The following is an 11889-nucleotide window of genomic DNA, read 5'->3' on the forward strand; positions in this document are numbered from 1 at the left end:
CTCTCTCCCCAGAGTGGGAATCGGTGAGTGTTTTCCACACTTTCATATAGAGAAGGTTCCCCAAGCTTTGCCTTTTGCATGATAAATTACTATTACTACTACTACTACTACTATTATTAATTGAGGTGACAATATAGAGCTTCTTGTATGAATCAAATGGTCATTACTTGAACTGACTTTGAAGACCATAGTGTGACTCATTATTTCCCATTTGCAATCATGATGAGTTATGTTACCCAATCATGCCCCTAAAATAATTAGTTTAGTGGACAAGGGCACTTATATTATAAGTCTCTTATTTCACTTATGGGCATATATGGAAATCTGGATCACAAATACATTGTTTCCATTCAGAAATAATTCCCTCCTTCTGGTACCTGACACTTTTCCTTCATATTCTCTCAAGAAAGCTTCACAGAGAGAAAACTCTAGATGACTTTATGTTTATCTACTTGAGGTCTCGGGCCCAGTATTCCTGGTGAGTATGTCAGTCTCCACAGGGCATCTCCTTTAACTTAGTCTAAAGATTTTTTTTTTATTTATTTATTTGAGAGAGAGAGAATGAGAGACAGAGAGCATGAGAAGGAGGAGGGTCAGAGGGAGAAGCAGACTCCCTGCCGAGCAGGGAGCCCGATGCGGGACTCGATTCCGGGACTCCAGGATCATGACCTGAGCCGAAGGCAGTCGCTTAACCAACTGAGCCACCCAGGCGCCCCTCCTTTAATTCAGTCTAAATGTAAACCCAAACCTCATCTGAAAGCACTCCAATTCTGCCAAGGAATTTTTTATTGTATCTTACCTCCCTGGTATCAAGGAAAGAGCATGCAGGAAAACCGACTAATTTAATGGAAGGTAAAAAATAATTATTTTGTAATGTCTAAGTCATAAATTCTCTATTGCCTATCCCAGGGCTTTTTAGCTAGAAATTCTAGAAAGACATACTATTTGACATTTGTTATCACATCATTATATAGAAGAAAATTAAAATCCCAAGAAAGGAAGAGAAAGAGAAATCATACACTTAGTACAATGTCAAAATGAACAAAGGTTTATGGTTCAGATATTGAATATTGTTTTCCCTGTGGGAGGATGGATTGGTGAGCAGATGAAGGAAGCAGAGAGCAATCTGGAGTTTCTTCTAGATGTCAGTCTTTTTCAGCTTTCCAGGGTCATACATCTTATAGCAGATTCTGACTGTGCATCAAATTTCACTTTGTGAAGTTGAAACACTCACAAATGAGATGACAGTGAAGGCAAGGGGAAGGATAACAGTTGGAATGTTAGTAGTGAATGTTAGTAGTGAAGCCAACTCATCAGAGAGACAGTATTTGTAGGCACTGGGTACACATAATGAAGCCAGACAATTATTATTTTTTTATTTTAAAAAAATTTTTTATAATTTTATTATGTTATGTTAGTCACCATACAATACATCATTAGTTTTTGATGTGGTGATCCACGACCCATCGTTTTCATATAACACCCAGTGCTCCATGCAGTACGTGCCCTCCTTAATACCCATCACCGGGCTAACCAATCCCCGCTCCCCCTTGACAATTGTTTTTTTTTTAAAGATTTATTTATTTTAGAGAGAGAGAGCGAGAGCACATGCATGGGAGTTGGGGAAGGGCAGAGGGATAAAACCTTCAAGTAGACTCCCCAATGAGTGCAGAACCAGACATGGGGCTCGATCTCATGACCCATGAGATTACGAACTAAGCCGAAAGAGATTCAGTAGCTTAACCAACTGAATTACCCAGGAGCCCCAGGAGACAGACAAGTATTGAGTCTCATCTAGATCACCTATTATCTGTATTACTCTGAAAAACTGACTTAATTCTCTACACCTTATGAGATTGTTATGAAGGTTAAATGGATTAGATCACATCATAATTGCAAACAGTACCTGACACTTTTAATGACTCAATGAATTAGTTAATATAATATTGGTAATAGTTACTGTAACAGAAAATAATCCCTAGATTATGTCAATCTTCCTCTGTAAAATGTTGTCTAATCACCTAATGACTCCAATATTTACCTCTAAATGAATGCCATTGAGGTTATTGAATGTACTAGTCATTTTTTGTTATAATTTCATAGAACCATTTTCTGATATTTTACTTTTCCTCTATATGTTTATTTTATTCTAGAGGATATAAAGATAATGATGATACAGTGATGATGATGAATAATGACACCATTGATGACAACTTATGGCTCCAGTCAACATCAGATATTAAAAGCAAATATGAAAGTCACATTTTGATGGGGCAAAACATACGGATAATGGCTGGGCGATCTCCTTTGTCTTGGCACTATAAACGAGAGGGTTGAGCACAGGAGGGACAAAGAGGTAAACATTGGACATGAGGACATGTCTGTAGTGTGGGGCATGCTTCCCAAAGCGGTGCACTACTGAGATCCCAATCATAGGCACATAAAACGCAAGTACAACCAAGGTATGTGACACACGAGTGTTGAGAGCTTTCAGGCGTTCCTTGCGGGAAGCAATGGCCATGACTGAATGCAGAATGAGCACATAGGAGAGGAAGATAAGAAACAGGTCCATGCCAAATGTGGATACAAGAACAAAGAGTCCATAGATGCTGTTGATAGTGATATCAGCGCAGGCCAGCTTTATCATGTCTGGATGCAAGCAGTAGGAGTGGGAAAGAACATTGGATCTGCAGATAGGCAGCCTCTTGAAGAAGAAGGGGAGGGGAAACAGGGTGATGAAGCTCCGAGCAGTCACAGCTATGCCTATTCCAGCACTAACTCCATTGGTGAGCACAGTGGCATAGTGCAAGGGATCACAGCTGGCCACATGGCGGTCAAAGCTCATGGCCAGCAGAATCCCTGACTGTATCATGGAGAAGGAATGAATGAGAAACATCTGGATCAGGCAGGCATCAAAAGCAATATTGTGGGCATTGAGGCAGAAGGTTCTGAGCACAGTGGGCAGTGTGGCCATGGACATGGCTACGTCACTGAAGGACAGCATGGACAGGAAGTAGTACATGGGCTCATGGAGGTTGGACTCCACTTGCACGGCTCGTAGGATCACAGTGTTGGCTCCGAGGGCCAGGGCATACATCACACAGCGCAGCCCTGCTAACCAGGAGTGAGAGCTCTCCAGACCAGGGATGCCAGTCAAGAGGAAGGAAGCAGGATGAGTGACACTGAACAGGCCCACGGCAGGGGGAAGCCAGGGCACCTTGAGGACTTCTGAGAGTTGCCCTTACTGGAGGACAAGAAGCCAGGGAGTAGCACACACAGGGCATGAAGTATACACAGTGGAAACCGATGCCTTCCTGAAATCACTGGTTAGGGGAAAACACGGGCAAACTTCTTTTCTTCATATTTCCTGATCATCAGGCTACAAGCTGGGCTAAAAACTCTCTGTCTTATAGATGAAGGAAGACACTGATAAATGTGTCACAGATCTCAATTAGGTACAAGAAAATCTTTAATTCTTATTACGTTAAGCTATATTATCTACAATTTTAATGTGTCCTTGGAGGAGCATTGAACAGAAATAAGTCCAAGTCCTAGGACGTTAGTAAAAGGACACTGATAGTTTGAGTCCTCAGGAACTCACATTATTAACCCCTCACCACAGAGACACAGCCTCGGGTACTGCCTTACTCAGCTCTTCTTATAGTGACACATGTTACTGACTGCATTTCCAGAACTTAGGCACAATAATTTTTCCATTGGAGTGATTAGTTTGTATTCTCCTGTTATTCTGATGTTCTGGACGCTCTTTCACCTTCATTGCCTTATGATGGATGAAGATAGACAGAGCTGGAAGGCTTTCCATCTGGCAGAACTGTTTCAGGCCAAGGCACCCTCCTTTGGGAGAGGAACTCCAGAAATATTTTCCATTTCCCCTTCCTCTCCCAACCCTAACAAAGCTAAGCCAGAGTACAATCTCAGAGTCCTTGATGATCCGGATGGCGGAGGAAGGGCCCTGGGAGCCCCAGGTTTCTGAAGTCCCCAGAAATGCTCCCAAGAGGACTAATGCAGCATTATCACACTGGGAACATTCCTGGCATTTCAGAGGTGGTATAGGATTCGGATTGCCCTGTGGTTGACAAGAAGTCAGTGGCCACTCCTCTTCACGATTGATTGCATCCCTTTTGGTCATAGAGCTCAGTCTGTACATGCCTGTCTCCCTCTATGTGGTTGCTTGGGATCCACCCCTGATCCACACCACTCATCCCTTTTTTCTCACCCCTGACTACAATTCCTATTCTACATACAACCCTTAGTGAATGAATTTAGGGGGAAAATAACAGAAGACAAGTGAGCAAAAGTGAAGAGAACAGAAAGAAAAGGGAGAAGAAACCAGGCTTCAATGAGCAGGATTCTCTGCAGGCAGGACAAAAGCCAATCTGCATGTAGGGATCTAAGTTTTAGTGTTTGTGGAAAACAGGCTGCCTGACAGTCCCAGGATCACAGTCTTTCTCATCCCCAGTAGCGACTCACTTTATGGATTGTCTGGATGCATGTGAAGAAAGGAAATCAGTGAGAGAGAAGCAGCATGTATTGAGCACATTATGTACCAGATACTCTGCAAGCAACTTTATATCTATTTCCTCAGTTAATCCTTGACAGAGGTGGAGGCTCCTGGCTGTGAGCCTGACTCTCAGTGCGTGGCCAGTAGGTGGTAATGCCTCAATTTGAGTAAAGATATGTAAGACTCTCTAATAACTTCTTCAGTCTTTGAGGCAACATTAAGGGGCTGGAGAAGAAGTTGAACAGGAAAATAGAGTACACATTTCTGAATGGAGATTTCAAAGGTACTCTTGGACCAAGGAGATGGTCATAGGCAGATTCATGGGGCAAAGGAGATGCAGAAGTCCCTGTCTCCAATGCTGGACTCAAGTTCCTATGCCCCCAGAACTCAGAACCCTTCCTTTCTCTGCAGCCACATAGGAACCAGGTGGTTTAGGGGAAGGGGCGCTGGAGGGAGTGAGGAGCCCAGGGACTAACCTGGCTCCAGCTTACCCTGGCTGTGTGAGCTTGGAAGAGTCTAGTTCTCTTTCTGTGTGGAGCCTCTTCCCCCTTATCACTCCTTTTTTTGGGATATATTCTATGATCCTTTATGGCTCTGATGTTCTTTTACATTTTAATTTCTAGTCAAAGAGAGAATGCCTATGAAAGTTTGTTGTGCAAGAAGGCCCAGATAGGCAGAGATGGAGCTGAAGGATGAACAGAGTGCTCTTCTGATGAAACAACCTTGAAATCAAGAACAGGATTAGAAAAAGATTAGAGATTCTTGGCTAAGTCCAGCTCCTGTAAACTTTAGGACTAGCTGATATCTCTACTCTTTTATCTCCTGGGTAACTTTTACATACCTTATCTCAGAATTCATAATCAAGTGCAAAGTGTTGTAATGTGTTCACTCAGCTCTTAGTCTGATCGATTTTGTAGACTGTGAACACCTTGCTCCAGGATTTCAGAAATTTGCCTGTGTTCTGAGGTGACTTTCCTCCCTGAACTGCTACAATGTTAAAGAGTCCTAGCAACATGGATGCCAAGGCCATTGAATCTGCAAGGTGAGCTATGTGCAGAAACACAGTGCATTACCCAGAGTTCCACAGTTGGTGGCTGTGCCAGTCGAGGGGTTTTGCACCTGCTCTGCTCACTCTACTATAAGCTCCTTTCTGCTAACCTCCAGGCACTCTCTCCCTCTTCTGCTCCCCCACCCGTTTCCCAGTTTCACTCTTAGAGCAGGGTCAGGAGAATCAGCTAGCTGCCCCCTCATGGATTTCAGAACTCACCAGAAGCCAGACAGAGGAGAGACACTGAAGGAACAACACACCCTTCTCTCTCTGTCTGCTAAAGTGAATTCATGCCTGCCCATTTTGTATCTAATTCTTTTTTTTTTAAAGATTTTATTTATTTATTTGACAGAGAGAGAGAGCACAAGTAGGCAGAGTGGCAGGCAGATGGAGAGGGAGAAACAGGCTTTCCGCTGAGCAGGGAGCCGGATGTGGGGCTCGATCCCAAGACCCCAGGATCATGACCTGAGCCGAAGGCAGCCGCTTAATGGACTGAGCCACCCAGGTGCCCCTTGTATCTAATTCTAAGCCTCTGAAGAGAGCAGAGTGATGCTGCTTTGTGTCTGAAAATTCACCAAGAGGGTTTTAGCCTCTAGAGGTCCTTAAAGACCATTGAGAATAAAGCATGCGTTCCTGTTTCTGAAAAAGAACCCAGCAATTAATTAGCCAGTCCAATTCTCTACCCAGTGCAAGACACCATCAGTGATGGCTGGGCACGGGTGTAAAAGAAGAGTTCATTATCTCTTGGGTAATCCCAGGATTATGTAATGTGTTGACCAAGCCCAACAAATAAGATATAAGCAGAAAAATTTGCTTTACTGATCCCTTAAATGGATTGAATTGGGCTAGTTCTTTTTTCCACTCTGGATGAAAACTGAGTTTCCTAAGATTTTTGGTCACATTCAGATGATAGCACATCCTCTGGTGAGCCTAGTGGGTGATCACAATGCACAGGCTGATGTAATGGTCAGACTTTCCAGCGTTCAGACTCACACCATTTCTCTTCTCCCAGCCCTCACTTGCTAACCATGGCTTTTGAAGTCCCCTTCTGAAAGGAAAGAGAAGGGACAGTGTATGATTCACAACCTATGAGTGTTTCAGTTGGCTGTTATCATGTTACTCTGTGTGTTAAATGTTTAGACCTGACTCTCTCATATTGTGTTTCATAGATTATCCATGAACCTTCTTTCCCTATTTTACTTTTCTTCACTTGATTTAAATGAATATTTATTTATTCTCTATGGCTGCTTATAACTTCATACAAATATAGATCACCCTTGTAGAACCATATGCTCTGTTGGACTGGATCTAAGACAACGCCATGACAGCTGTCTCTAGCATACAGCTCATCCAGCTCAACCTTCCACCACTGCAACAAATACCCACCCCCAAACCAGCACTAGGCTCTCATTCCAACAGCATGGGAACTTTCATCTCTCCATTTAGATTTACAGGCATGAGTAAGGACCGAGTCTGCCATATCTCTCTTTCCCCAACTTTTGGGGGAAGATATGGTACCTTAGTAGAATCCTTGAGGTGCCTCTCTGTTGACCCAAGGTAAAGTGGGATATACCCCTCTATCCTTTTCTCTTGGGTTTGGGGAGTGATGTTGAAGACTTAGTTCTTTCTAATAAATCTAACCAAATCCTCTAATTCCCAACTCTTATAACTTTAATAAGGGTAGAATGTTTCAGTCACAGCACAATTAACCTTCAGGGCTGGATAATTCTTTGTTGTAATGTGATGTCCCTTGTGTGGTGCAATATTTTAGCAGCATCACTGGTTTTCACACAGCAGGTGCTCCACCCCAGTTATGACATCCAAAAATGCCTTCAGACATTGCCAAATGTCCCCCAAGGGACAAAGCACCCTGGTGGAGAACCACTGAGTTCTGAGAAAGAGTTTAAAGTTTAGCTAACTATTTCTGTGAAAACAAATTCCAAACTTCCCCATGGTTGTTCATTAAGAGTATAGTACTCATTGTCTTCATGCATTAGCCATTTTGAGATATGAAGAGTTCATTTAAACATTCTCTTCCATTTAAGGGTACATCTCAAAGTCCTGGCAGATTGGAGTATGTTCTTTCCAAAGGCCATTTTCTGAATTGCAGTTGTGCCATTTGGGATTTGCCTGTTTTCTTTTTCAAACCCTTCCCTCTGCAAGGATTGCAGCTTGAGTGCAGACAATGCCTTCATTGCTCCCCTTTCCCACCATCTTGGTTTACTCCCCAACTTAACAACATAGTTTAGAAAGAGGTCTTACCGCACCTGTTGCAGGTTCTCAAACACTACTCTAGTTCAGGTTTTGTGCCTCCGTCATTGTGCCCTATAGTTTTCTTTGCATGAAATTCTGCTACCTAAGCTCTTCCTGCTGAATCCCACAGCTGTAAGTTCATTATAAGCTTTATCTGCTCTTTGGTTCTTTTCTTAACGTGTTCTGCTTTTCGTGATGCCCTAGGTTCTTTTCATTTCTTCATTAAAGAATTTATCAAATACTACTGAAATCTCTACAACCTTAAATAAGTTATGGACTCCAAGTTATATTCATTGCCTTATCCCCAGTACCTAGCTCAGTGCTTGGGTCTTGGTTTTCCTTTAGAATGAGTAGATGAAAAAGATTCTTGCCAACTTCATAATCACAGAAATCATGTCTTACATAGGGTCTGGAACCTCTTTGTGTGGTATAGGTATTTATCAGCTGCTTTTGGGTTGGAATGAGCCTGTAGACGTATACACATTCAGGGAAATAGTCAAAAATGTTCCCATAAATTAGCAGTTATCTCATGTGGTCTAACGGTTTCATCTACATTTATTGACTCTCACTGGTTTTCAAAGTTTCTTTAAAACTCAGAAGTTGAGAAACATTTTCAGAGGTGAGAAATAATATGAGCAGTATGACCAGCCATTTTCAGAATATTACATGGAATTTGGAATCTATCACCCAAAGATTTGAACTTTATTCTGGCACAAGTGGATTTTTTCTCAAATACTTCCTTTTCCTTTATTATACCTGAAATGTTGCTGATGTTGTCAATGAGGAGATTTATTCACAATTTTCTCAGGCTATCACCACAAAACTCACTTTGAGGACTATGAAGAAGAAAGGTATCTGATTTCTTTCAATTCCCCCTAGTATATCTTGGGGGATCAGTAGTATTTGTTGAATAAAATGTGAATGAATAAATGAATTAGCCAAGCATAATTGTTATGTATCTACTCTATGCTTTGAATGATTAGAGCTTTCAGACTGTGGAATATGAATTCTGTATCCATATTAGTATCAATTGATTTATAAAAAAATTACTCAAAACACTCTCTGCAAATAAATACTCCTTATCTCATTAAATAATGAACTCTGAGGCAATGACATCATAAGATGCTCAACATCACTAATCATTAGGGAAATGCAAAACCAAGAAAATATCACTTTATACCTACCAGAATGGCTAGAATTAAAAAGTCAAGAAGCAGAAAGTGTTGGTAAGGATTTGCAGAGAAAGGAACCCTTGTGCACTGTTGGTGGGAAGTAAACTGGTGCAGCCAATGTGGAAAAAACATGAAGCTTCCTCCAAAAATTTAAAATGGAAATACCATATGATCCAATCATTCCACTATTATTTACTCCCCAAACCCCCAGACACTAATTTTTAAAGATCTAAGCACCCCTATGTTATTGCAGGATTATTTAAAATAGCCTAGATATGGAAGCTGCCCAAGTATCCATCAATGGATGAATGATAAAGAAGATATGGTATATAATGGAATGTTACTAGCCATAAGGAAGGATGTGATCTTGTCATTTGTAACAACATGGATGGACCCGGAGGGTATTATGCTAAGTGAAATAAGTCAGACAGAGAAAGGCACATCCCACATGATTTCCATGTTATGGAATACAAAAAACAAAACAAACAAACAAAAGAAACAAGAGCAGAAACTGACCCATAAATACAGAGAACAAACTGAAAGTTAGCTGGGGGCAGGGCAGGTTAAGGATGGGCAAAATGGGTGAAAAGGAGTGGGAAATACAGGTTTCCACTTATTTAATGAGCAAGACATGGGAATAAAAGGTGCTGCATAGAAAATATAGTCAAGGGTATTTTAATAGCTTTGTAGGATGAAATATGGCAGCTATACTTGTGGTGAGCATAGCATTACATATAGATTTGTTGAATCACTGTGTTGTACACCTGAAACTAATGTAATATTGTGTGTCAACTACACTCATAGAAAAAAATGTGAACTCTGCCATATTCCTTAAGCCCCAGGGGAAGTCTAGGAGTAGCTTGATCAGGTGGTCTGGCTAGGATTCTCTCATGAGGATGCATCTGGCTCTTGCTAGGGTTGCAGTCTCTGAACGTGGCTAGGTTTGGAAGATACACTCTCAAGCTCACATGGCTGTTGGCAGGAGGCTTCAGTTCCTGGCTGCACAACCTTGTCCACAGCAGTGTTCTTGACATAGCTTTCTCCAGAATGAATGATTTGAGGGTCAGCTGGTATAATGCCACACTGCTTTCTTTCTTTTTTTTTTTTTTAAGATTTTATTTATTTATTTGACAGAGAGAGACACAGTGAGAGAGGGAACACAAGCAGGGGGAGTGGGAGAGGGAGAAGCAGGCTTCCCACCGAGCAGGGAGCCCGATGCGGGGCTCGATCCCAGGACCCTGGGATCATGACCTGAGCTGAAGGCAGACGCTTAACGACTGAGCCACCCAGGCACCCTCTTTCTTTTATTTTCTGGTTGTTTCGAGTTCATGTTTGCCTCACACATGGTCATTTATTCCTTATTCTATTACGTATGAGTGTCATCGAGCCCACTGTCACACAATGGGAGGGTATCGCCCAGGGGCTTGGACACTGTAGCTGACGATCTTGGGGGCAGTGGAGAAATAAAGGTTTCAGCAGGTAATGCTGATTATCAGAGTAATTTCCAGGCGCTTGAAGAAAGTATAATGACCTCAACGCTGAGAGGAAAAGAAAAAGGGGAAGTTCCTTGGATTCAGTGGTTATAAATCACGTGGTGGTCACACAGCTACTCCCCTTCCCTTTTTGTTCTCTCTCTGGCCCTCATTCTCCTTCTCCCCTTCCCATTACCCTCCTCCCTCTTGCTTGTACTCCTCTTTCTTCCAGACCTCCCTGTGTTTCTTCTCATTGTCTCATCTCTTCCTCTCCTCCCCCACCTGTCTTCTGCTCCCTGTTCCCCTCCACCTTCTCTCCCGCTTCTCTCTCCTGACCTTCTTCCTCAGCAACAGCGGGGACAGAAGCCCTTCCTCCTGTTCCACATGAGCAAACCCTATGCTGCAGCTCATGCGGCGCCTACCCTCCTGTTCACACTGCCAAGCACAACAACACATAATGAAACAAAACCCTGATTCTACACTGCCTGACTGGCTTGAAGCTTCCTCTGTTTATTCAAGCAACGCATGTGGAGCTTTGATTAAATGCTGGGCTGTGTAGAGCATGGTGGCAAGCCTGAGCATATCAATCATATATTCCTAGTTCCAGTTTTATTTTCTTCATCCCACTTTTCAGGCTCCGAAATTATCCTTTTTTAAAAAGATTTTATTTATTTATTTGAGAGAGAGAGAGCATGAGAGGGGAGAGAGTCAGAGGGAGAAGCAGACTCCCCGCCGAGCAGGAAGCCGGATGCGGGACTCGATCCTGGGAGTCTGGGTCCATGACCTGAGCTGAAGGCTGTCCTTAACCAACTGAACCACCCAGACGCCCCTTTGAAAGTATCTTATAGCAAAGTTGGCCTACCTTTTAAGATATTGTAGCACACCAGTAAGTAGTCCATAAGCATTTGTTGAATGAATGAATTCATGATTCCTGCTCTGTTGGATGAAAATATTTTGAATGTGTTTCTTGCTTAAGCATCTGTGAAATTTTAGTGTCTGTTCTGTTCAGTTTTTTCTCATTATATGTAGAGTGTGTGCTCTGGTACTCCCACACTATGCCTTACTTTGTCCCTAACTGTCCTTTCACACAGACTGCAATGGATTCACTTGTTTTATTTCTAACTAGACCATAAATCCTCCCAGAGGAGGATTCCAGTGCTCCTGATCAGCATGTGTCTCCAGGCCCTGGCATAGGGCTTGGAATGTTTTATACAGTATCAACTTCATAAGTATTAGCCACAGTCTAACTCAGGAGACAAAAAACAGGGTCCAGAGACAGTACAATTGGAATATAACCACATCAGTTCCTTAAATGGAGAAGAAATAATGTAAAAAATTGTTGGCCAAATATTAGAGAACCCACAAGACAAAAAGGGCATGTGAAGGTATAAATTCCAAAAGTCACTTCCAACCTTAGGTCTG

The 11889-nt window shown here is 42.3% G+C and overlaps 1 protein-coding gene across 1 annotated transcript; it reads right to left on the bottom strand.

Annotated features, from left to right (window-relative positions):
* Positions 1-2239: 2239 nt before the first annotated feature.
* LOC118003989 (olfactory receptor 51I2) lies at positions 2240-10878 on the bottom strand. Its single transcript, XM_034995121.1, has 4 exons — positions 10804-10878; positions 8226-8289; positions 3864-3917; positions 2240-3165 (listed from the first exon to the last, which is right to left on the bottom strand). Exons 1-4 carry the CDS (start codon positions 10876-10878, stop codon positions 2240-2242), a joined length of 1119 nt encoding a protein of 372 aa, XP_034851012.1.
* Positions 10879-11889: the final 1011 nt, after the last annotated feature.

The sequence above is a fragment of the Mirounga leonina genome, unplaced genomic scaffold (assembly GCF_011800145.1).
Source record: "Mirounga leonina isolate KUSES-001 unplaced genomic scaffold, KU_Mleo_1.0 Mir_92, whole genome shotgun sequence".
NCBI lineage: Eukaryota > Metazoa > Chordata > Mammalia > Carnivora > Phocidae > Mirounga > Mirounga leonina.